Source organism: Ambystoma mexicanum, chromosome 2p, assembly GCF_040938575.1.
Source record: "Ambystoma mexicanum isolate Mex_15411 chromosome 2p, UKY_AmexF1_1, whole genome shotgun sequence".
Taxonomy (NCBI): domain Eukaryota; kingdom Metazoa; phylum Chordata; class Amphibia; order Caudata; family Ambystomatidae; genus Ambystoma; species Ambystoma mexicanum.
Window position 1 is genome coordinate 1,142,594,311 of NC_090923.1, and position 27,738 is coordinate 1,142,622,048.

Sequence of the window (27,738 nt, forward strand, 5' to 3'; positions counted from 1 at the left end):
CCCCATCTGTGGAAGATCTCCTGTGCAAACGAGGTTGTTCAGCTGCCGCCTGTTCCCAACCTGCTGAGCCTGTCCACTTACAGGTTGGATTCCCCCAGAAGGTGGACTGCCGTTAGGAAAATCTTGTTCTCCAAGGCCCATTCCCTTATGTTGATCGCCAGTCTGCACAGGGACCTGGTGCCCCCTTGCTTGTTGATGTAGTACATACTGGTCGAGTTGTCTGTCTGGATGAGGACAACCCTTCCCTTGAGACGTGGGAGGAAGGCTCTGGGCGCTAACCAGATGGCGCTCAGATCCAGCCAATTGATATGGTATTCTTGTTCTTGACGGGTCCTCCCGGGTGGCTCCCCAGCCCTCTAGGGAGGAGTCTCTGGTAATCGTTACCTGTGGGAAAGGGGGCCTGAAGGGCTTGCCCGTCAACAGGTTGGAGAGAGATGGGGAACTTGACAATTTCGGCCTGAGAGCCCTTCCCCTGGTTCCACGACGCTGCGAAGTGGAGCTGAATCCTCCTCATCAAGAGTCTTGTGTGGGGGACAATAAACAAAAGATTGGACCACTGGGATAGGGAAAAGAGAATTTAACACATTTCTCTTTTTTACATATATCAATAAATGCCAAATATTGAATTCAAAATCTTTTCTTTTCATATCAAAATATAAAATGTCTTTTCCTTAGAACATTTAAACACGAAATAGTTTTTTTTAAATTCAACTCATACTGATTCACTCCTACCATTCATTCACTATTATTTTCTAAAACAAACAAATAACACACATCTTTCTGATAAAATAGTCAGCAAAAAAATCCTTTTTGCACTGTGTAAAGTCCTCCAACAAATGGTCTGATGGTTCTATGCGTATACTACTAGTCACACTGATATATCTGTCTACACCTGTTTCGGTTGTCTTTTAGGACGTCAAAAACCTTCGCCCACTTATTAATGCAACCTTCGTTAGGACCAATATGGGGAGTTTCCTCATCCCCATTAATGAGTAGGGTGAGTTACACCACCTAAAAAATAATACACAATAACAGAATTCTAGAAACATATTATACAAATATACAACACTAAAAATTATGGCCATTCCCTCTTATTTATTTACACACTATCAATGTGCATGCATGATTCTAAATAGTAATCATTAGGTCAATGTGTTTAAATGATATTTGATGACACTCTAGCCGCGTTGATGACTGGATTAATCCTATTAACATCCCTACATGATAGTCAACACCATCTGGCCCCACCTAGGATGCAAACAAACGCGAAATCAGCCTCTGTGATTTCCTTTTTCAAATATTGGTATTCAAAAATTACCACTATACTTACTCAAAAAAGTCACACCAAAGTGTTTTTGATGAAAATGCTTAAAGCATATACTTTCTTCTTCAAGCGAGGCTCTTCAATCTCCAAAATGTATCTTATGAGGATTGATCATCGGATGGTTCAGATCATAGGTCGCTTCCTATAATGTAGGGAAACTACAGTGAGATCCTCCGATCCTATGAGATTCTTACTCTACTAGATGCAATTACATACTTACATCTACATGTCTTATTCCCAAATCCAAATTCCGAATTTCAGAGATTATTGTAATGGATATCCAAGCGTGTCTTCCATGCCAGTCAATCTCTGCAATAGACCTGAAGTAACAAGACGTGTCAAAAAAGCTGGATCAGTAGTATCGCATTCCAATCAGAGCGCCCTATTGTACATTGGTCATCCCCTGGAGTAGTCATATTCAGGGGCAAGCAGGCAATTTTAGCTTTTAACTCACCCTGAAGACCCTACTCTCTTCAATCGCTAAGCCCCTCTTAAGTTTCGTATCTCATTATGTATAGAGATCATTTTCCACTATACAGACAAAATGGGGATTTGCACCCTTTGGATTAGTAAATCATATCATGGGAGAAGACGAGTGAGTGTGAATATGGTGGAAAATGATCTCTATACATAATGAGATATGAAACTTAAGGAGGGCTTAGCGATTGAAGAGAGTAGGGTCTTCAGGATGAGTTAAAAGCAAAAATTGCCTGCTTGCCCACAATGTTCGACAGCAGGTAAGTGATGGTTTAAGGAAAAGCGCGAAATATGGTGAAGCACAACCTTAAACTGACTGTTTTTTCGATGTCTAACCTTGTCTTCTGTTGCAGGTGCTGCCGTCGACAACGGAGCGTGTCGTGCTGCGGTGCCAAGATGAAGATTTCAGCGTTCCAGAAAGTGTAAAGATGAATACTTGGCTCACCGAAGAGATGTACAGGTAAAAACAGCTTCCCCCAGTTGGTAAGTATGCTGGCAGGAAGCAGGATGTCCAGGAAGCAGGATCTTCAAAAGTTAAGTCTGACCTCAGGCGACGGTGAGCGTTACGCTGCGTGCAAGTGCAGAATAACGCGAAGCGTCTGTCTTGAGGATCGGGGTAGCTTATATAGCTGAGATAGTTGGCACGCCCATTAGGGCTGGCTTACCAGCCACACCCTGCCAATCCTAGAGACTGAGCACGTGCAAAGGCAATCCATTAGCAGCCACACCCAAGAATACGCTGCTTAATGGATGGAATATTCAAGGTTAATGCATCCTACCTAATGGATGGAATGTTCAAGGTTAATGCATCTGAAGTGCTATGTCCAAAATAAAAGCCTTTTAGTGTTAAATGGATGTTCTTATTTACTTTTGTTCATGAGCCTGGTGCCAAAGGCGCCAGAACAGTGTCCACCCAGGTCTCCTGTGCATGCAACCCCTGCATGCCTCCGCCCTTGACTCATGACCATGACAGGTATCAATGTGTGCCAGGGTGGACTCCATGATATCCTGAGCCACGAGCTTGGCTTTGGCTAGCCCCGCCTTAAAACGCGATTGGCTGTGGGCGGGGAGTTCCGGGAGGAAGTCCGCAATTTCCCGCCATAATCTCTGGTTGCCGGCTGCCAGCATGGCGTCTGCATTGGTCTGTCGCAGATGCAAGGCAGCATTGGAAGCATTGGAATACAGCTTCTTATTGTATGCCTCCAAGGTTTTCTCCTCCTACCCTGTACATACGGACGCAAGGGAAAACGGCCTTGCGCATAAGAAGGGTAGGCCGTAGGCCACGTACCTGGTTGATGCCAGTCCCACCTCGATACTCGTTCTTTGCAGAAGTCCTGCAGAGGCGTTGAACGGGTGTCTTTTTCTGGCACGTCTGCCATTTTGTTGAGCTTCCTACCACGTGGCTGCGACATGTTGCTCGGCTCGCTGGGGCCAGCCTCTGCCAAGTCTCTTATGTCTGAGGCGCACGACTTGCCCCGCTCCTCGGGCACGGTAGGTGTACCAATCTCGACCCGGGGGTCGTTAGAGCTGCGTTCAGGCGCCCCCTCAGATGTACTGCTGGTAACAGGGCGCAGCCCCTCGGCCATGATGCTAGTACAAGGGCGGAGCCCCTCGGGCGTAAGCCCGGTAACAGAGCCTAGCGGCCCATCAACCCTGGCACTGGGAGGATCCGAGGACCCCTCAGCCCAGAGGCCGGTAGCTGTGACAGCCTCGGTGCGTGTGTTGGTATAAGGACCTGACCGTCCCTCCCGCGCAGGAGAGTCCCTGGGAGGGAGTCTCCCTTGTGGGGTGCGGATGAAAATATAGAGGAAAAATCCATGCGTGGAATTACATAGCCGAAGTCAAACCCAGGAGCGCTGGTGAATTCGGCCCGTTCCCGTTGATGCGGAAAAGGAGACTGGGGTGTGGCGCCAGAGGGAGGAGTTAGGGCATTGCATTCTCCCATGGTCGCGCCTCTAAATTTAGAGGGGAAGAAGATTTTTCAGGTTAAAAAGGTTCCGTCTCCCGTCCCTCGCAAGGGACACCCATGCAGTATGGAGGAAAGGGGACGGGACCTAAGAGTATGTGAATTCCACCTCTCCGCTTTCTACCAGCTCACACCCACAGCTTTCTACCAGCTCACACCCACAGAAGAACATTTGCTGGCTTTCTGAACGAAGCTACCAAATTGCATTAAGAGAAAGGACCCTTCATCGTATCCAGTAATAATGTTGCACTATAATGGCCGCATGTGGTGACATTTCCCCAAAAATACACCCTCCAGACAAACACTTTCCCCAAGTAGTCTAGGATTGGAAGTAACAATATATAATTATACCCTCCTAGAATATTTGGGAGAAGAATTATAGGGCTCAGGAATAAAACAAATTTGCATACCTGGCAACCTTTTCTCTGCAAAGTTATCACATTGAATCCTGAACAGCCTTAAAACAGGAGGAAAAGCTAGTCTGATTATATGGTTCTCTTAAAATGTATGCTGAAAAGGCAGCACACGATGCACGACAACAAAAAGGCAAACACAAAACTACTACCACCAGCCTGTTCAGAGGATGCCTGGAAAAGTAATAAAAGTGTTTATTATGACAAAGAAAACAGGGACACCAAGTGTGTCCGCAGCACTCCATGTATGATGACTTTTGCTTCATTGGGTAAAATAAACTGTTTAAAAAAGGAGACAGCTCCTGCAGTGGTGGACACAGGAGCTATCCATTGCAACCAAAATGACAGAGAAAATGGCATCTAGGGGTCCCTGGTATCGCATCACACCACATTGTGTTTGTGTGTGTGTGTGTGTGTGTGTGTGGGGGGGGGGGGGGGGGGTATGATTAGGTGCTGCCACAGGAAAGTACAGATGCCAGAATAAAGGGGAGACGTCTCCCCACACTGGTAACCGATTCATGTGGTCAGTGTCCCCAAACTAAGTGAATGCAGGCAGTGAGTGAGGTAAAAATGTCTCACTCACCTTCAAAGTCCGTGAACAAAATATTCTCAGAGTCCAGAAGTTGTGCTAGGAGGCTCAAGCAAGAGAGGGAAAGATTTGCACAAAGAAATAACCTGCCTAACATACCCTAATGCTTCTTTATACACAATACCAAACACAGTGTTAATGTCATGTACGTATATTTGTATAGCACCATTGGCCTGGGGTGTGAAATACAGTTTCCCGGTGTCAAACTAATCAGGCTGTTCTAGGGAAAAAATAATCGCTTAACTAGCTCCCAGCAATTAAGTTGCGCTGATAGCATCTAGGTTTCCTTTAGCGTCCTAGTCATCATTTAATGTAATGGCGTAATAGCAGAAAGTCTATCCTGCAGGTTTATCCAAGTCTACCCTAAACATGAAATCTAATATCTAGATTTCCTGAAAACATAAGCAAAAAAATTCCGAAAATCTTTTGGTAGTAAAATATTTATAATCCATCCAGGTTCCTTCAGTGTAGTTCGAAATTAATGGTCACTACATTAGTCCATTTTCTATATCACTCACTACACCTAATGCAAATACCTGCCTGGAATTATTTGGATGACAATATACCCAGCAAATATCTTTGTTCTGTCCAAAAGCACTTATCTGTACAAGTCCCAGTCTCTCAATGTTAGCAGGCAAGCAGTCGATGACTACGGATGTGAGCATATTAGTGTATCACTTGTTATTTGTGTATACACATCTCTATATTATTCAATGCTTCTTACTGAAAAGTAATCAAGGCTGCAATGGTTTATTCTTAGTCAAATGTACACAAATTATGTACCTCCATTTTCCCCATAGGCGCACACAACCAACAATCAAACTCTATTTATTGATTTTGCTTATGTACATAGTAATCATGTTCGTATCAAAATGATTAGTAGCAAGGAACTTGTGTTCGCACATCATATTAACACAAATGTAAGCATTCCCTGACATGAGTGAACAGATAAAAGGCATGTTTTATCGAGTGGCAACGAATGACAGAACATTTTGGCAAATGATTTAAGAAACATTTAACTCAGTGCAATTCTGTTGCCCAGCTTGTAAACCGATTGTTTTCTACTGTGTAGTAGAATGAGGCCATATGTGCACAATCTAAAAAAGAATACTGCAGTAAAATTCAGTACCCCGCAGATAATTTCTTGAACACATCAGCACATAGTTAACCCTCCTGAGAGCTGAACTATCCTTTAAAGCAGAAACAAATATTGCAATCCATATAGAACCAAGCAATACATATTGCTCTGCGGTCAACACATATTTTAGTCCCCTTTATAGCAAGTCCAAAATGGACCGAGCCGATTTGTGTAGAGTCGGGAGAATAGCTAAATCCGGCTGAGAACCCTGGTCCTAAAGGGAAGTGCCTAATGTACTACTCCCACACAATTGGAGAAGACGGTCTAATACAAGGTCATGGCTCACAAAAGATTGTAAGGCATCTCTGCTCACTCACCGCCAGCCCACATGTCAAAATATTTAGCTGCAATCAGCTCTCCGTTCACACCTGGAATCAAAGAAGGCATGGGTTAGAAGATGCCCCTGGGCATAGATAGACAGTTTTTCAAAATTAAGCATTGCCACTACCCTCACTATAGTATTTATAAGCCTGAACACACTCACAGCAATTCAAATCACAGGTAAGCATTACTATATAAAAACTATAAACATACACATCCAGAGTTAGTGGTCTCACTAAAGACACTTTACTTCTGAAAATGTTGCAAGTGATTAAAACTGTAAACTGGAAAATAGTCGAAACAATGCATAAGCAATGGTAAATGAGAAGCAACAGAAACAAATGACCCTGCCTTATCAAATAAGGCTTATCCCATGATAAGCCATTCCCTGACAAGGTAGGCAGGGCAACTGCCACTAAGAATCAAAGGTTCCAGGTAAGTACCTGTTGCAGGGAGTTGGAAGTCTGTAGTGTGAGGGAGCAAGTGTTTCGCAAAGCCAACAGGTAGATAAAATGTTCCGCAGTGCAAAAACAAAAAGGTATGTTTACAAGATTAGGGGTCCTCTTCCAATCCCACTACTTTGGGGCAAACTCAGTGTGGATCATTGGCTGGACCGCCACTGATCACGACCAGACAAGGAAGAGGTAGGGTGAGGTCTTTACACTTGTACAACCCTATGGCGGGAGGGAGTGGAAACAGGTATGCATGGTAGACCCAGTCCCCCTTTACTCCGATTCCACTAGAAAACACTCCTGCGGTTGCTAGATTTGCTAGGACCACTTCGGTTTTGCTGTAGGGGGTGCAGGGGCTGTGATTGCAGTGCTAGTTGGGGTTGGAATTTGGGTCCGTCTAGGTGGTAGTTCCATACTCTGATGAGGCAGTGCGCGATACCTTGCAGTTGGAAGACCCAGACAACTTCTGCCGAAGACCACCACAGATCCCACAATATCAGGAGACACACAGGACTCAACCAAAGAAGGTAGCAGCGAAGAACACTGATTAGGCGGTGGCAGTTGACTCATGCAGCGAGAACAAAAACACTGCTCGAGCAAAGTCCCTCTTCGTGATAGAGGGAAGTGGTTGCAGGAGGATGCGTCTTGGGGAACAAGCTGGAGACCTGCGAAGTTCCAAGTTGAAACTGGGAACGGGGACTATTAAGATGGATTTTCAGAATCAACCCTGGAGGAAGATTCAGAACCTATTATACTGAACAGGAACGGCTCGAGGTAGGTAGGTGAATATATAGTAAGGCCTCGAATTTGGATTATGTGGGGATGAATTTCATAAAAATTAGACACATACAGAGCACTCCAATAATAACAATTCAGGATAGATAGTAAAGTATAAAAATAGGATATGTATTAGGGCTGTAAACACACTTTGAAAAATAATGCCACTAAATCCACACTATGCACATACATTCACGATGAGGTGGTCTTACTAAACTTATAAACTTTATTTAACTTGTTTGCACTTGGGTTACAAGTAGGCAGTTATGAATATCATTTGCATTTATACAAAGCATTAACGATGTGTTGCATTTCCCATACATTTCTTATGTTGTCAATTGTTTATATATCTCTTGAAGATAGACAGCACATTTCATCGCGTGTTTCATAACATAGCATTATAATGGTTTAGATGGAGCTTTATTCCTTATCTATAAATTCCCGGTGTGTCCCCCAGATGTCCTTGGGACTGCACGTTATTAGAACAACGCAACGAACCTGCCCCCCGGTTAGTAATCTCCTAGTCTCATTTCTTTTCCTGGGTCCCGTGCTGCCTGGATGTATGCATCAAATGTAGGGGGGAGCCCTGGACAGTTCCACAATGGAATGCTATTGCAATATGGGTTCGTCGGGCCCAATCTTCTATATATTTGGTGCCATGCATTAACCGTGGTGCACACAGGGTCGTATGAACACGAGTCAATATAATGGTCACTTAGTATTACTGATCTAAGATCTGTCGAGCTTGCCCTGTATTCTTCCAATTCCCTGTGTGGTGTGTATGTGTCTGTCATGTACAGCTATCCTGCATAATGTGCTTGTGCGGCTAGGTAATCGAGTTCAAAATCCGGGGCTGCAAGGCCGACCCCGTCATATGGTTCTGTGATGGATTCCCATTTGATGCGTGCAACCCTGCCCTCCCATGCAAATTGTATGACCAGTGATCGCAATTTGTTAAAGAATCTCTGCCCGGGCCACAACTGAATCATGTTGAAAAAATACAACAGCTTGGGTGCCACCACCATCTTTAGGAGCGAGATTCTACCGTATAACGAGATTGGGTATTTCGACCACAAATTTAATTTGATTTCTAATGTGTTCAAGTATTGCTCATAGTTTTTGTCAAGTAATAATTTCTGTGTCCGTGACACCAATACGCCTAAATATTTGGCAGTAGTCGGAGCAAATTTAAGCCCATGGAGGTTTGCCGGTTTCTTTATAATCCGTCAATGGGAATAGTTCTGATTTGGCGGTTTTGATTTTATAATCCGAGTAGTGTGAATACACCAACCCCATCCAGCACCAGCGTTTTGTTTGCGTTTGGGGTCCGAAGATATCCGCATAAAGGGAAATCGCCTGTGGAGGGCGGATATATGTATACCTCTACGGCCATGGAAGGTCCTTATACGACTAGCTAGAGGTTCTATAGTCAGGGCAAATAAAAGGGGAGAAAACGGGCATCCCTGACGTGTACCCCTCGCCAATGCAAAGGGTGTCAAGTAATTACGATTGGTGTGTACTATAGCTTTTGGGTTTGTACATGACAGTTTCACATATTTTATAAATCCATACCCCAAACTCAATCATCTCAGCACCCCGAATAAGTAATTCCAGGACACCTAGTCGAATGCTTGCTGGGCGTCTAGAATGACAGCCGCGGCAGAAGTTGCCGGGTTTAACTGGGACGTTGTCCGGAACAGTCTCCACCAGTTTAATGTGGTCGATCTGCCAGTGATGAATCCTGATTGGTCCGGGTGTACTAGGGTAGACATGTACAGGAGGAGTCTATCTGCCAGAGCCTTTGCAAATATTTTTGTGTCAGCATTTATCAGTGATATGCGGACATCTCTGCAGAGGGTCTGTCGGGTTTCAGGAGCACTGTTATCACTGCCTCGGTAAAGGACGCAGCTAGTTGACCAAAGCAACATGATTCCTCCCACACATTGAGTAATTGGGGGGCTAGTGTGACCTTGTAGTTTTTTTAAAGAGTTCCTTCCCTAGTCCGTCTGGGCCTTGGGCTGGGGCCTTCCCGGAGGCCAGTGTGGCTATTGCCACTGCAATCTCTTCTAGCGTAACTGGACAATTTAGCTTCTCTACCGCTTCTTGGTCCAGACGGGGAAGAGGGGTCTCGTTCATATACTCCTCCACCTCTATCTTAGTTCTAGCATCAGAGTTTGCATATAGTGTTTGGTAATAATTCCTAAATGTCTCGTTGATCTCTCTAACATTGATAATATGGCTGCCGTTCGGGCTGGTGATGCCTGTGATGTGCAGTGTTTCCCTTTCTCCTCTAACTACTCCGCAAGGAAGTGACCTGGCCTGTCCTCTCCATATTTACGGGCCTGGGTCAGTTTGGCTGTGAAACGGTCCTCACGGTCTGCCAATTCCCAGAATTTTAACAAGTTACTTTATAGTATACCCAGGAGTGCTCTGTCCCTGGTGTCACTGTAGTAATTCTCAAGTTTTTTCAAGGTTTCTTCTATTTCACCCAGCTCCTTTCTCATGTTTTTAAGGATGCCGGATGTCGAGGGCATCATGCCACTATATGGGAAACATTTAAGGTATGGTTCCGTGGTATGTGTCTCCACTGATTCGTCGTTATTGCTGAAAAAGTTGTCTATTTCTGTCCTTAGGGTTTCTGCCAGAGCAGCATCAGTGAGTGCGGCTGGAGCCATTCTCCATATAGGGCGGGGGCCTAATTTCAGGTGTCAGTTCTACCTGAATTACTATCGGGGAATGGCCCGGCAGGAAGCGTGGCAATATCCTGGATCCACGCATTCCGTCTAGCCAGACTGCCGAGACCAGCCAAAAGTCTATTCTGGATAGTGCATCGTGCACAGTGGAATAGTACATGAATTCAGTTTTATTGGGATGTTCTGCTCTCCATACATCAACTAGCAAATACTGTGCCATGATCTGCTGTATCACTTGGGCTGCTCTGGTGTTTCCCTGATTTCTTGTGTTGAATCCATCTTTGAAAATATCCAGAATGGTATTGAAATCACTTCCCAGCAGAACAGGGCCCTCCAGTATCTTCCCAATCAGAGTTTTCACGTGAGCACAGAAGGCTGCGTCGTCGATATTCAGGCCCTATGTGTTAACTAGTTTACCAGCTTCGTTATTGATTGCCCCTGTGATAATCACATATCTTCCGTTGGGGCCAATGTGGGTGGATTCAGTGTTGAAGTTTATGGATTAGTGTGATCACACCTTGTGCTTGTGAGGAATACAAAGTATAGTATCTCCGTCTACCCCACTTCGGTGCAATTGTGCTTTGTGTCGTATCAAGGGCATGTGTTTCCTGTAGCATTACTGCATTGGGTGAGTGTCGCTTCAGATATGTCCAGATATTTCTGGTTTATATTGGATTGTTTAATCCACGCACATTCTATGATATCAATTTCAAATTATCTGCCATTCATATCTAGTATATGCCTCATGCTCTGGATTGTAACTTGGCACCCCGATTTTCGATTTCTCTGCCATTTCGTCCCATTCCCCCCCAAGTGCAAGTTATCTGGTTTTCATACATTTGCAAAACATACAGTCCTGGTCGAATTACAACTCTCGCCGAGCCACATTAACTTAACTTGGGTAACAGCCCCCTCCCACCACACGCATCATCCATCCCAACTCGATGATGTATTCCCATTTGAACCAAGGATACTCCCAGAGTCATTTTGTTGGCCGCCATGTCCTCCCAATCGGGCTCCGGTGCATCCCACCTGACTTTAATTACAACATATTTGCATGCTTATTACTATTTACTCATTAAGTAGTTATGCCCCACGTAGAGCTGGCGCAGTCATTCGCACATTCCCCCACCTTGTCCTTCTCCAATCGGGTTATTTGGTTCTCTATGCGGTGGGGCAGGTATGGAGGCATCAACATAGTTGAGCGCATCAGCAGGGGACTCAAAGAAGTGCGCTCTTCTCCTGTGCTGTATTCTTAGTTTTGCAGGGAAGATCAGAGAGTATGGTACTTTGCGTGCTCTCGGGAGTCTCTTTACAGGGTCATACCTTTTCCTCTGGGCAAAATCTGGGTAAATACGGATGTTACTTGATTCATATCGCAGCATACCATGTTCTCTGGAAAGCTTTAGGATAGTATCTCGGTCTCTGTAGTTTAGCAGTCTGGCTATGATCGTACGTGGGGTGCGCCAGGACGTGGCAGCGGGGCGAGGGTGCAGTTAGCTCTTTCGACAAGAAATAGTGCAGATAATGTGGAGGCGTCAGTGTTTTTAGAAGCGACTCAACAAAGGGTTCCATCGGGCCCAGACTTGTTGATTCAGGCACACCAATAATTTGTATGTTACGCCTGGAGTGCGATTCGAGATCATCACATTTGTTTCTTATCTTGGTTAACTCCGCTTTGAGGGTCGATATATCGCGATAACGTTGGTGAAGCGTATCTTCAGCCATGCTGACTCTTGTTTCCACCTCGTCGATTCTCACACTCTCCTTCTCTAATTTTGCTTTAAGGATCCCATAGTAGTGACAATATCGTACAGTTTCACATTAACGGACATGAATCTACTCTGCATGGTGTGGAGGAGGTGGTCCTCCGCCGCCCAATTCTAGCTGGCATTGGAGTGAGTGGCCATCTCGGCAGTCGAGGGCCGGGGGGTCAGCAAAGGAATCCATTGAGCCTTTTTTCTTGTTAGCGCCTTTAGTCATGATGCCAGAGGATGCTGCGGCATGTTTTGTCAGTATTTGTCTGCAGCAAGTGTCTGTATCAGATTCCGAGGCTCCTTTGTCCAGCCTGCGCAGGTTGTCAGCTTGCAACTTTATTGGAGATCACGTTATGACCTCTATTTTGTTAAACTTGACCAGTATGTTCACTTTGCTTCTCCCGTGAGCTTATATGAGATCAATGCTCGGGGGCCTGCTGTGACCACGTATCTTATGGAGGCGTTCGGCTTCAGTATAGTCACTACATTCTGGAGATTCCCAGCATAGGCTGCAAGTGCTTGCCAAAAAAGGAGTATTATCCCTGAGAAGGCTCCCACGCAGTGCTCAAGTATTAATTGTAATATGTAGGAGTCCCCGCCTTACAAACACGGCCGCAGTGTATTGTGGTCTGCTTACTGCCAGCAAGCAGTGCGGCAGTGCCGACTCAAGTTTGGGAGTGTGAGGTAGCAGGGGTTAGGGAGTCCCAGGCCCGGTTTCTGAGAGGGGCAATGTGCGTACCTGTGTAAGTGGCCGAACTGCGCCACTTGATAAAGCCCACTCTCAGGCAATCATCTCTCCCTATTGTTCTCGAGTGCCCCAAGCCCGGATCCAGCATCAATTTCCCTAATTGCAGTTGTGCTTGACACTAGCTTCCCTGCAGTGCAGAGTCACGCCAGCGCACACAATGAATCCCGGCTTAAATTTCGTCTAGCTTCACTGGTCCGCGCCAATAAGTCATCCAGAGGGCCCACAGGGTTCCTTATGATGAGCGTCTGCCTCTATTGTCACCCACGGTGTATGTACCAATTACCCAGTTGAGTAACACATTGATCTGAAATTGGTTGAATCTGTGGGATCGATCTCTGTAGGTGCGCTAATAACCACTCTAAAATTCAGAGGCTGAAAACGTAATCTAAATGTTTGGCAGCGAGATGGTCCAACCACCTCAAACCTCCCACAAAGTTTGTAGATCAATATATACATGTAGATAAAGAAAATGCCACAGAAACAGCTACACACATACTAAGTGTGCCTAGTTGCAAAAAGTGCTACCTTTCATGTCGATTGATTAATTACGACAGAAGTAATAGAGATATACATCTTTTAATTTATGAATAGAAAACACTCAATGGGATTTATATTAAAAAGAAGACAAAAATGCATTTTGTTTGTACATAACATCACATAAAAAACATATAGTGAAAGTCAATGTTTTCCACCATAAACAGTTATTGGAACTTAACACAGTCATCGTGTACTGGTAATATTGTAGAGTTAGTAGAAATGTGAGGTGAACATCTTGTTGTTAAATAGAACCTCAAAAAACAATTTGCTTGTCCTTGACTCCGTCGACACCGAAAAAGTGTGTTTCTAGGTCCTAGCAGAAATTGATTGAACAAAAGAACCAAACTCTGTAGCTAGTTTTTAAAGATGCTATCAGGCGTGTGCTGGACCCGTCTTCAGGACTTTATATGCAAGTATCCAAAATTGGATATCGAAAGTGGTTCATTGGTTGATTCCCTTCACAAATGGCAATCTAAAAACCAAAACGAGAAAGCTGTGTTGGTAACGAAGTAAAAAATCCAAACCGAGTGTAATGTCTCTATTGGTGTACACATGCAACTGGTTCCACTGACCTTTTAATAGCTTAGTGGACGTGTGTGGCCTTGAATTAGATATGAATATGGACGAAATTCAATAGTCCAGACTGTGGTTCTTCACAATAATTAGAACTGAAAGAAACAAATAAACTTTGAAGGTATGTGTTTCCAATTATTTGACTTCATTCATAAAATACAGCGTGGTGATTTATCTATACACTCTCTATTTATCATATGGAAAACCCCAAAAGGGGGATGGAATTGTATTGGCAATTTATTTGAACAAACCCGAGGCAAAAAGAACATCTTGGATTTCAACGGAATGTGTGTTATCTCGAATGACACAACTGATATTCTAAGCTGCATTTAGCTGTTGCATAGCTATTTTTAAATGAATGGATACCTTTCAAAACAAGCAAAGTGTGCTTGTATTAGCTGCAGCAGACCACGTATTCATTTCACGTATTCTGTCCAATGATGTCAAAATATGGCGCTCGCCTGATCTGTCGATATAAATGCAGAGATGTAATGGCCCATAGTTCTAAAAAAGGGGGCAGGCTGTCTATCAGAGTTACATGAGCGCGGTATGCAGTGTAAATACCTTTGTGCACGGTTGTAGAAAAAACTCTCACTCTGGAAGGTTGTTAGTACTTCGCGAGAGTCTCGCCCTGTGACTGCCGGATCTCTGTATGCTCGCGTATCGGGATATTGAACCCGCGCTATGTGTGCAAGTAGGTTCAAAGCGTCCGCCAGCTTGGAATAAAAAATGGCGGGCGCAACCTTACGGAAAAAGGCTAGCATGCAGAAGAAATGCTGTTTAGTGTCTGCCATATTGAAATAGGCGAACATAGTTATCAGAGTTCGTTCAAATTACAAACAAGGAAGCAACCTAGTTACCATCTGTAATTTATTGTGATTCACCAATGTGAAGGCATATTTGCTGGGGAGACGGTGAAAGAATCACTGGCATTATGTAAACACATCTTTGCTCGAAAGGACAGTTAAATTACCTGTTGCGATCGTATTGCAACATTTCCATATAACAGATGAAGTCATTGGGAAGGCGATGGTTATTAAACCTTTACCAAGTGTGCGTTTTTCATGCTTGCCGTGTAATGGCTAGCTTTCATGTATTTAGACTGCATGTTATGTATATGTACCTCCTAAGTTTATGACAAAAAGCTGGAAAGGGTAATGACATATACAAAGTAAATAATGACTTACTTATGTAAAAACAAAATCCATTCGATTCCAATGTTAAGGCCAGCCTGAACAGTATTCAGATTATAAATCCATTTCTGCTCAAGCTGTCTTAACTTGCGATCACGATCCCCTCCTCGGGGATGTGCTGGCACTGTTTGAATGATATACCATTCAATATCTTCAGCAGTGTGTTTTGCTTTTGCGAAGTGAGCAACTAAAGGTTTGTCAGGCACTAGGTTCTTAACACATGACCGATGTTCGCAGATTCTCTGCTTCACGGGTCTTTTTGTCTTCCCAATATATATTAACTAGCATGGGCATATGATGGCATAAATTGCCCATGGTGTATTGCAATTGGTGAAGGCTTTTAGGTGCCAAATTGAGCCTTTTAGGTTGACAGTTTTCACATTCTTTGTCAAACGGCACACTGAACAGTTGCCACATTTAAAATGACCGCTCACTGGTGGTAAATGCCAGAGTGTTGTTTGTTGTGGCACAGGAGTTGTTTTTGACAATTGGTAGGTATGTATCAATTTGCCGCGTAAATTTGGCATACGCTTAAACGCAAAACGCGTTTTTTTCACAGAAAAATCTTCAGTTTGAATCAGGGCCAGTTTTTCAAGATACAACGGCGGAGGTTGTTGCTAATCGGGGAAAACGTGGAGACGCATGTGATTTTGTCCTCTTGTACTCTGCGTCGCTTTTCCAAACATTGGTCTCTATTGGTATTACGTGCCCTTTTTAATGATCGTCGAATAATATAGTGTGGATATCCCCGTTCTTTTAGTTTTTGCGACAGGTGATTGCTGTGGAAGTCAAAGTCTTCCTTTGTTGAGCAAATGCGCCTGATGCGTAAGAATTGGCCAAATGGAAGATTTTCACGCAATGATTGTGGATGGAAACTTTTAAATGACAGCAAAGTGTTTTTGTCTGTTGGCTTCTTATATAGAGTAGTGCTTAATGTGCCTTGAGGTGTTTTGTGAATCTCTAAGTCTAGAAAGGCTATTTATGGGGGGTCTAGATTTATAGTAAACTTAATGCATGGGTTTTGTGAATTTAACCACACAAGGAATTCTGTCAACATAGCTAGGCTGGCCTCCTAAAATCTGTACACCAGGCAAGAGTCTAGAAATTCATCTCAACAGTAAGTAAAGTCCTTCCCTGCTAGGGAGAAGGGGGGGGGTTTAGTGCCCTTAAAGACACATGTCCCTAACCCTCCAACTGCCCAGATGCTCACATGGCCGGTTTCCCTGAGAAACTTTAGGTTTTACCCAGGAATATGTCATTTCCTGACCGAAGGAGGCCAGGGAACAAGATTTCCAAAGGACCGCCTGAGTATATGGTATGCAAAACAGCATTATGGGGTGAAATGCAAAAGTGCATGCAGAAAAAACCCAGAACACGGTCGAAAATAACCCACTGCCACCAGCCAGTCTTGGACTCCTCGTAAAAGTAACAGAATCTGATAAAAAAAAGTCAAACAAAATAGGGATACAAAGTACTCTTGTAGGACTTCACCGTAAGGTTATGTGTACTACATTTACATTCTAGCACCCTCTGCACTGGTAGCATTTTGGGCTGACCAGTGCCCCCAATAGAAATGAGGCGAGCAAGTAAAGTGAAGCAAAAAGGCTTTACGTACCTTAAAAAGTCAGCAAAGGGTTCAAATCAAAGCAACAAGGCGGGGTTCCATTGGTGTCGATGGAATGTGTAAGGAACTCATGGTGGCAACAGTAAAGACAGACATAAGTGATCACTGTTCAAGGGTGTTTATTAAACTGTATGCAGGTTGGAAAAATGTCTAATCTAAACCTAGATCTGAGATGGGAGCAAGCGTCGACCATCAAATGAAAATAACACAGTCCTAGTGGCGTTGTGTCAAATAAAAAGGACCTATACTAAGAAACCTATTGCCAAACCTTACAACTAATACAAAAAGGGTGTGGGGTAGTTTTCAAGAAAAGAAAGAAGTGTTCACAAATAATATGCCAGGATGTGGTAGCTTGGTTCTCCCTTCCCCACGTTTTGAGCACAGGGAAAGTTGGGATCTTGGAGCACAGCACACACTAGAGCTTTCCCAGCACAAGTTGACAGTTCCACCAGCAGCTCTTGGAGCCGTCGATGGCCAAGTCTCGTTTCTCCTGAAAGTCTGTTGCCTTTGAGGGCCTGGCATATTCAAATAACAAAAGTTCCTTTAACTCCTTAACTGCCATGGGTTTTCCCCCCCAGTGCCAAGGCCTTTTTTGGTGATTTCGGTATGTCGCCATTCAATCCCTTGTAACTTTTTTGTTATGTTAGGTTTGATATTTTGGCCAAATTTGGCCCCTTTTTTTTCCCCACATGTAGGTGGTCGTAACGCCACCAAGGAATCCTAGTTTGCTGTAGCGGGGTGAGAGAAAATAACCAAATGGGGAGAAAACATTTTTTTTTCTCCAGAAAATGCCAATAACATTATGTACAAAGGAGCCTGTGGTTTTATCCTTGTAAGAGCTAGGAACAAATGGTTTGTTGTGCTGAATTCGCCATTTCCCAGGCTTTCATGAACAGGTTGAGTGGAAACTACAAAAACATATTTTGATATGGTTACGAGCCGTTTTGTGAGAGGTAGGCGATTTTGGCCTTTTTTGTCCGATAGGACATGCATGGACGGAATGGAAGAGAAGGGTAGGAAAGCTGAATGGGAAGCCAGAAAGGCATACATTTCTGAAAAGTAGACAAAATTCCAAGTTTAGGAAGGGCTGATTTGCGCAGGTCCGGCAACAACTACGTAGGGAAAAATTCCATAGTTTGGGGAAAATAAAATCGGGAAAAGAAAAAAAGGTATGTGGTGGACATGGTTGGCCCTGTAATGCAATGGCTTCTGTGAATTTTGAGGAAAAAAATGCTCCGCTACATTCCCCGATTCTTCCAGTTAGGAAATCCCAAATTTTTTGTAGTTTCACAAAACAAGCACTACCACAAGCCAAAAACGGAGCCATGGTACACAGAACTGTTATGCTTACGGTCTAAATAGACGTACTTAGCATGTGTAAATAAGGAAAACCACTGTGGTGAGGAAGGGCAAGGATACATTTTTTGAACGAGCACAGGCAGACCTTTTGAAGGGTAGGTGACTTGTGCAGGTTACAATGTGTATAGTGCCTAAAGCAGCGACTAAATGTAGGTCTCATTTGGGACATTAAAGGGTTGTGTGACAAAGTGCAGCAGCAAATGTGTCGAAACGTTATGAAACACAACAAACACAACAAATGTCGTACCTTCCTACATTCCCACAGGTGTCCCGACAGAAACGGTACCTCACATGTGTGGGTGCACCTACCAGGGCGCAAAGGGAAAAGGCTAAACCACTAGTAACCCCAAGTCTTTCGGCAGAGCAGATTTCGCGGGATTTTGCTCATGTGGACAACCTACAGATTTGGGCCTACGGTGTCAAAGCCACCAAGGAAAACAGGGAACCCCATGCACTTCCTGTGGGCGCCCCCCTTTCCACTAAAAACATCCATGGTAGTTTATAGGCCCCCCAAGCCCCACCCAAAACAAGTTATTTTTTAAATTTTTCCTCGGGGCAGATGGGCACATTAGTATGCCCATCTGCCCCCAGGGTGGGCAAAATGTTATCTCGTCCTGGAACTTCCTCCTCACATAACCCGGGGGTTGGATTACAGTGCAGGGATCGCACAAAACAGAGTGCCAAGAAGGACGAGCTATCTCGTCCTTGGCAACACATACCAAGGACATAGCTCGTCCTTGGCACTAAAGGGGTTAACAAAATGAAAGTTTGTTTCCTTGTTTTACTTAGGGTGAGGATTCTTCCCCCCTGGGTGCCACTCCTACGGGCGCTGACCCCAAAATAGTTCCCATCAATATCAAGGCCTTCAGTGGTTCATTTTCCTGGTCGCGAGGTCCTGATAGGTTTACCAAGTAAAACAACAAACACAAATGTTCTGTTCCTCGGGTGAGAGAATCACCCATGGGTCCCACTCTTCGGGCGCAGACCCCTCTTTTTTCAGCCTCCCTCCACTGGGTTCACTATGGCTTTTCTCTGGTGATGGGTTCACCCCTGGGTCCCCCCTCTTCCGGGTGCTGACCCTTCTCTTGCTTTCAGCCTCCCTCCACAGGGTTCACTATGGTTTTTCCCTCCTTCAAATCTTAATGCCTTTTTAAACAGTTCCTGTGGACCTCCCTTGGCGAGGTTCACTTTTGTCAACACACTGTTTCTTGGGACTTTAGACTTGCCCCCTTCTCGTCAGCATCCCTCTTCCAGGTTCACTCTTGCCAACTTCACATTTACTTTCACTGTTTGCAGGATTCACTTCCCTTGCTTTCAACTGTACAGGGATTTAGCTGGACCTCCTGTATGACCACTTTGGCCTATTTTGGTCTCTCTCCTACGGCCTTCTGGTATTTGCAGTTTCACTCAGACGGGGATCGACTAGATTCTCTCGAGTTAGCACCCGCGTGGTACCAGTTCCGTCTACAGCTGTTCTCTCCTCAACCCTTTCACAGTTCCTTAAACTTGCCACTTTGCGGCTTTCAATCACCACAGTCCGGTTCTTATCGGCTCTCCCCTCGACTCACCGGCTGTGATGAACTGCTGGGCTTTCCTCGTAACTGGAGTTAAGGCTGGTACCACAGAATCGGGAGTCTCCCTTGTTCCGGTTTATTAGCGTTGATACGCTCTGTGTACCATTGACATCTGCTGCAGCACACTTGGGCTATTTGTCCTCAGCCTTACAATCCTTTCAGCGGAGGGTTTGTGGGGTTTTGCGGAAAAGGGCAAGGTCACTTCTTTCCTCATCAGCCTCTCGATAGTCGCCGCCTTTCTCCTTCTCTTGAACTGCCGGGTCTGAATTGCTGTCTCGTCGTGCAGTCTGCCTTGCTTGTACTGTGCTCTTTTCGCCCACCTTTTATCCCTGTGGGGAACGGAAAGAGTCGTCAGGTGTGTGTGACTCCGATTAATTGCCTGACCCTTGTGTCGGGACAGGACAGGCCAGGTAAACAGCTCTGATTAGTCTGTTGTCTGTCACAATATTGAGAAGTGTTTGGGTTGGAAAAAGAGGGTGGTAAAGTTTCCAGATATCTCGGAATTGTAGTTGTTGAGTACATTTGACAGCGTTTGGAACATTATAATCAGAGGGACGGCATTGGTAGGGTTTGTGGGCCAAATGGGAATAGCTGGTATCATGAAATAAACAAGGGTGATTGTGGGAATGGTAGTGTTTTATCGCAGCAGGTTGGGAGTGCGGAAAATAATAATCAGAGGAACGTGAAGAAGAATGTCCGGGAATGTTCGGGCAAAATGTAGGAAAACAGGTATTCTGGGATAGATAATCTTCGGGTGTAAGTGTGTTAGACCAGAAAAGCAACCCTATTGTCGAATGATATGTATAATATGTTGGCCAGAAGCCAATTGCATCATGTGACAAACATCACAATCTAAGAATTGTCAATGTAACGAAAGGGCATCCATTTTGTGAAATGTCGGCCATTTGCTTTTTTTCTTTTCTGTCAAAACGCTTTGCAAATGTATTCTATGGTTTAGGCTCGCACATCGTGCGAGGCCATGGCTTGAACGCTGAAATACTAACAGACAGGAATGTCAAACTGTGCAGCAATACATTGTTTTTCTCTCTCACTAAGTCCTTGAAGTCGAGTAGAAGCCGCATCTAATCAGTAGTCCAGGTGCCCGGTTTTCTTGCAAGCGCTGTTGTAAAAGGCAGTTAAACATTAATTATATCCTACTAGCGGTGCTCCTTTGTCGAAAGTGGTATTTTCTGCTTCAGAACTATCTGACCCTTAGCTCATGAGCCGAAACACACAGATAACGTAGTAAGGAATGTTTCCCTGCTAAGAACATGATATCCTTGCCGAGCCAGTGCTCCATGTTCCCCATAACAGAAAGCTGTCTTTGCTGCCTTTGCTAAAATAACTACGTTTAGGCCGAATGAAGACTTGTCATAACGTGTCATAATTGTCAATAACTGAACGCTAGCCTGTATGACATGTATGAGGGCGGGCCGAAGTGCCCAAGCAAAGGATATGTCTAATGTATATATATTGCTGCTTGAGCGCTTTTTGCTCTCTCGCATCTCAAAGTGTTTGGGAACACACGCCATGAGGCAGTGAGACCCAGTCGGCCGACTGAGAATACTTTGAAATAAACCAGACTTGTTTGGAAAACGAACCTCGCGTCTGACGTGTCATTCTGGTATATGGTTATTGTGCCTTAGTTTCCATATGCGGTCTTTATGGCCTAGCAAATATGGCACCCCAATAGGGACCCTCCCACTAATGCTCCATCGTATACGTTGAAGTTGAAGGAAGGCAAAAACGAGACGAGGACGAAGTGTTCGAACCGGGATCGGATGGTGTTTGGGGGCGCCCCTGTAGAAGTGATGAGTCTCCTCTGCAGATCTGTACACAGCCGATCCCTGATCGACGAGCAGTGCCCAGAGAGCATCAAGGCGAGGGTCCTGGAACGAGGCTGATTGAGCCAGACACGTCACGACGATTCTTGGTTGCATCTGTATACGGGCGAATTGCGTGACAAATTGGTTGATCAGGTGATTTGTGCCCCGATTCTTAAACGTCCTGATATTGGTAGAGAGTTGCAATTGCAAGTTCAAACGGCCAGGGTAAGAAAAGGGTAAGAATTAACCATTTCTGGGAAATTGTCTTCCTGTTTAGTGAGTTTTTTTCACTGCGGTAGACAATCTTTGGAAACTGGCCAGGTCGCGCCACCCGAAGGGTCGCCGGCACATGAAATGTATTTCAAGTACGGTACAGGGGCAATAGTGTTTAATGCGATTTGGCATAGGCAGACCAAACGTGTATCAGACCTTCAGTAGCCTAATAATGGGAGCTTTGAATTAGCACATATAGAACACTTAGAATCAGTATTGCTACGCAAAAAGGCCCGACCTGCAGCATTCGACGTTGTAAGAGACTGGAGGAACGAAGTTAATCTCCATTTAAGAAGTAGGGAGAAACACACGTGCAGACATAAAACAAATTTAGAGAAAGCGCTAGAGCATGACCAACATCAGCAGACAGAAGCCCTTAGGAACAAGGATAGGGCTTTCTAATTAGATGTACAGAAAACCTATCCCCAGCAAGATTTGCATACATACATCGGATGAACTAATAAACAAAATATTAAATGAGCGGAGAAATGAACATCAAAGTATTGACCCTGGTGCACTTCCTCCTTATGTACCTCCCATTCCCGTTATTCCATCTGCACTTGCAGTAAGCAGTTCATCTCCCCCTGTGCCTGTGACATTTCCTCCAACGCCGCCAGAGCATGAGTTAGCCCCTTTAGCAGGCAGTTCTACAGAGATGGGGCCTGCGCAAGGAAGCATTAAACAGACTTGTAGCATGATTAGTAAAAGAAGGAAAGAAGAACTGAAAGAATGGGCTGAAACATATATTGATGATGACAATGAAGTGGCTGTGCAAAGTTCCATATCTGATCATAGAGGTCTTGGTGAACAGCAAGTATTGTTAGAATGCATGGGGAATTATCTTGTGAAAATATGGAGTGATTTGACCGATACAGTCGTACCACAAGAGTTGCGTGATTTCGTTGTTCTTTCGAATTTGCGAGATAAGGCGACGAAAGTACGAGAACATGTAGGCCGTATATTTGTGTTTAAGCGAGAACTTGATAAATTGCATAAAGAATTATTGAAAAAAGATAAAAACATATTTCGTAGGTCCAGCAACGGTTTTTACCACCGTTGAAACCTGATAGTGAAGAGATGCAAATGTGTACGCAAGATGAGCATAGATGGATTACGGATGCCGCCATTTCCCCAATTGAAGTGCATGATACGTTTAGTCAGTATACACCAGAAATGCAGAGAAAGGCATTACAGGTTATGGTAGAGTACCTACAGGATGAACGTATGAAGAATAAGATATGTTGTCCTGCAGATCTAATGGCAATTTATAAAAGTGCATTTTCGCCTGAAACTGGAACGACTGCTTTTTCACTTGATTTAGCTTTGTTGCTTAATAGACGAACGAATGTAGAATCGCCTAGTTTGCAATTACCCATGAGGGAAGTGCCTCCCACGTTTGTCCCGAAAGTAGGTTGCTGCCACTGGATGAGCTCCAGCGCGAACGATAGAAGCTCATTATATCGCACAGTTTGTACATGTCCCTTTTTCTAGGCAAGAGGTAAATACTATAAAGCAGACGATCCCCGATATTAGGAAAAGCCCAGCAGGATTCTATAAGGAAATTTAATCTGTTTTGAATTCATCTGTTTTTACATTGAGTGACATTGATTTACTGTTTCCCGTGATTCTTCCTGTAGACATATGGAAACAGGTTAGAAATATAAGTGACGCGCCGATGTTAGGCGAAACATGGGAGAATTTGATTAGACTTGATAGTGAGAGAAAGGCTGGGGAAAAGCCACCGCAAGTAATGTTGGCTTTGCCATCGCAAATAGTAGAGAAATTGAAAACTTTAGTGCCCGAAAAAATAATAGTTTGGGATAAATTGACTGCTTGTTTACAGGGCAAAGAGGAAGGAGCGGCAGCTTATTTTAATCGTTTTGAAGAAGTGTTTTCAGATTTTAGTGGTCAAGATCTAAGTACTGAACCCGGGAAGAGATTGTTTGTTGATAAGTTTGTGCAAGGGTTGTTACCAAAAATCCAAAGTTTAATAATGACATCTGAAAGAGCATGGCACTTGATTGACACCAGAAAGAATAGAAAGCATCTGATATGCCTATTCCAAATACGCAGAAAGAAGTCAGGGCTTTAATTGGCATGGCTTCATATTGTAGGCAGTGGATTCCTAACTTTTCAATGATCGTGAAACCGATAGTGGCATTGACAAGGAAGGATGTTACCTTACCTTTGCCATGGAAAATGGAATGTCAAGAAGCATTTGACTTGCTCAAAGCTGCATTGTGTTCAGCTCCAGTTTTGGGCATGCCAAATTACGACAAGAGTTTTAAACTATTTTTGCATGAAAACAATGGATGTGCTTTGGCTGTTTTGACTCAGGAACACGGGGGGAGAAACAGACCACGCGACTACTTCTGTTCCATGTTGGATTCTGTTGCTTGTGCTTTGCCGCGTGGTTTTCGAGCTGTTGCTGCAGCTGCTGTGACAGTAAAACAAACCGAGAGAATGGTTTTAGGTCACGCTCTAACCGTAATGGTACCTCACTCAGTGGACGTTCTTTTAAATAGAACGCAGACGCAACATCTTACATCAGCCAGATAACAAGGTATGAAAATGTTCTATTTGCACCGCATATCCAAATTAAGAGATGTTGCGCTTTAAATCCGGCCGAGTTAATGCCTCCTCCAAATGAGAAAGGGGGTGAAAAACAATTCTCCCATCATTGCTTAATGGATACTGAACAAGAGACAAAAGGAAGAATTGACCTAACTGACACCCCACAGAAAGAGCCAGATGGAGAACTGTTTTGTGACGGTTCTTGTTTTAAATTACCATATGGCACATCAACTGTTGCTTATGCCATCACCACACTGAAAACTATTATAGAAATCAAACAAATCCCATATAACTCAGCACAAGCTGCAGAAATAATAGCGTTAACAAGAGCCTGTGAAATTTCTGCAAACCTCAATGTAAGCATATATACTGACAGTCAGTATGCCTTTGGGGTGGTACACAATTTTGGTCGATTATGGGCTGAAAGGGGTTTCCTGACATCACACGGAACCAGAATCTAACATGGCACTTTGATGGTGAAACTATTGTCAGCACTTGTGCTTCCCAAGCGACTAGCAAAAATAAAATGTGAAGCACATAAAAAAGTAACATGTAATGTTGGAAAGAGAAACGCATTTGCAGACAAAATTGTGAAACAAACTGCCACTGATTTACACACAAAAATGTATGTTGAGAAAATAGAAGTACCACCCTGCATGATAGAAAATGGAATTGCAACAGTTAAGGAAATCCAAGCAGAAGCTACTGTAGATGAAATAAAAAATTGGTCTGATGGTCCAGCAGAATTTCATTCTGAAGGTTGTTGGGTGGACAAGCAAAATAACCGATGGATGTTGCCAAATGCCTATGTGATGGCTATGGTCACTATGGCCCACAGTCCGACACACTTATGTGCTAGAAAAATGATTCAACACTTGGATTCTGTATGGCAGAATCCACACATTAGAAAAACTGCTGAAAGATTGGTTCAGAATTGCATGACTTGTTTACAACATAACATTGGAAAGGGAACAGTGACACCAGTAGGAAGTTTTGGCCCACCGTCTATGCCATTTGACGTCATCCATTTTGATTTCATAGAAATGGAGAGCTGCCAAAACTGTAAGTATGTCCTCATGGTGGTCTGCGCATTCAGCAAATGGGTAGAGGCCTATCCCCTGAAAGATTGTACAGCTATGTCCACAGCTAAAGCCATGCTAAAAGAATATTTTCCCCGATTCGGGCTACCCTTTGTCATATGGTCAGACAATGGCCCGAACTTTATTGCGGCCGTGATATTGCAAATTTGCGCAGGTCTCCAAATTGATAAACGATTCCATTCGGCCAGACACCAGATGAGTGCCGGTTTGGAAGGACGCCTAAACATTATCTTGAAAAACAAGCTAAGTAAAATCTGCACAGGGAGCAATTTGAAATGGCCCGATGCACTACCCTTAGCTTTACTTTGCATGTGAATAGCTGTGCAGGCGAGGACTGGTCTCTCCCCTTACGAGATTGTGATGGGGAGACCAGCAAATGTCTGGAACGTGCCTCGGCTAAAATGGTTGAGGGATATTGAATACCCATTACTTATTGATTACTGCCAACAGTTGACTCAAAACTTGCGTTTGATTCATCAGCAGGTGCAGGAGGCTCTTCCTGTCCGATATACCATACCGGGACATTGTCTGCACCCTGGCGACTGGACTTTGGTGAAATATTTTGAAAGAAGTCTTTGCTTGCACCGCGCTGGACGGGACCCTTCCAGGTGCTACTGGCCACGCAGACTGCAGTCCGAGTGAATGGCCGCAACCACTGGATCCACGCAACACACACAAAAAGAGTTCAGTTTCCTTTGCCACATGAGAAAGAGATTGATGACTCTGACGTCGAAAGAAAGACAGCGGCACTTGATCACAAAGATATCATCACCAGTTCTCTGTCAGAAGTACTTCCTAGGCCCGAGAAAAGGCCTGGGGAGATTGCAATGAAGATTGAAAGGCCAAAGTTGCCTGAACTTTGTCTGACAGCTGGCTCATCATCATCACACAGTGCATCACAAGTTGGCACTGATCCTGCATCTGGAAATGAGAGTGAATGTTTCATCGATCATACTGTACCTGGAGTCGTAAGGTAAAATCCACGTTCACAAAATCGGAAGTGTTCAGCTTTTGTTTCGCGTATGAGCTGTATCAAGTTGAAAGCTCTGACACGCCGTTTCCCGGTGCTACCAGTGAAAGTGAAGGACCGTTGCAACCTAACACAGACAAGCGGGGCAAATGGTACTGACACTATAAAATGGATACTTGCTCCTGCCTTTTTGGAGCTCTGTGCAGATTAACATCAGCTTGCTATCATCTATAAGCAGGCTAGCCTGGACTGGCCTGGACGTTTGTTGCTAACGTGTGTTGCTGTGGAGAACTTTCCCTGATGGACACTGAAAAACTTTTCCTGAAATAAACATTCCAGACAATGCCTATATTCGCTCCTGCTGCCTCCGGCACCGATACTGTTGATGATATAGAGATAGAGAATAAGCCTACTCCAAGAAAGACTTGGTTCGGAAAGAATAATATGCTAATGATTATATCGCTTTGCATTTCGATTACACTGGTCCCAATATTTTGGAATCTAGAAACTGTGCATCCCTTAAACTCTCTCTTGACTGCTACCAATGCTCCTACCATGAGCAGCCCAGCACATGTGCTCTCTTATACTCTCCCTTCACAAGAAGTGAAACATAGAAAAGGATATGATAATAATACATTGCTGCTGATTATGAATATGACCCATGCTATCTTGAATAGGTCCAATTGTTGGGTCTGTTCCCATTTACCCCAGCACAGGGAAAGAGGAATGGGTTGGTATGTACATCCTTTGCCACTTAATACCACCTGTTATGCATCATTAAGAGCACTATTTTCGGGAAAATTGAATGATAGTGTCACTGGTCAGTTTGATGGAACAAACAAATTAATTTGAAAGATTGGTATTGGAATTGTTGGATTGTTCCGTATTTACAAGTGGAAGCAAAATAGAACCGGTAAAAACAAGTCCAGTAGATAGACTCTCTAGACCTTACCAGTCCCTAATCACTTTTAAAATGGCTCCGGTAGCAAACAAAGATGCTGTGCCTCCCTCCTATACTATTAATCATAGTCCACATTCTGACCCATTTTGCTTGCTGAAAAAAAAGGTTCCTACCCAGTTGGAACATTCACTAGATGCATGAATATTGCTGTACTTGAACAAGAAGAAAAACCATTATATATAGGAGGTTCTGTCTAATTTATATGTGGAGATCAGGCCTATCCATGCTTACCTAGAATTTGGGAAGGACCTGTTATTTAGGTATACTTTTGCCTGGTGTATTTCTTTCCAAAACTTCTGAAATAGCAAAATTATCTAGATCTCGGCCACAACGAGATGATACCGCAGGACAGATTGTTGGGGATATAGCGAAATCCTTTATACCATTTTGGGGACAAGCAATAAACTCATGGAATATAAGAAAACTGTCCAGGGTGTTAGAAAAAATGATAAATGGGACAACAGATATACTCTATATGACATTGGAACAAAAAGAAATCAGATTAATTGCACTTCAGAA

The 27,738-nt window shown here is 44.0% G+C and overlaps 1 protein-coding gene across 1 annotated transcript in view; it reads right to left on the reverse strand.

Moving 5' to 3' along the window:
• The window catches only part of FAM3A (FAM3 metabolism regulating signaling molecule A), a 458,496-nt gene that overhangs the window by 174,163 nt on the left and 256,595 nt on the right, over positions 1–27,738 (reverse strand). The window contains exon 7 of the mRNA XM_069645229.1: positions 6,225–6,275. Coding sequence (XP_069501330.1) covers positions 6,225–6,275 — 51 coding nt within the window. The remainder of the gene's footprint in view (positions 1–6,224; positions 6,276–27,738) is intronic.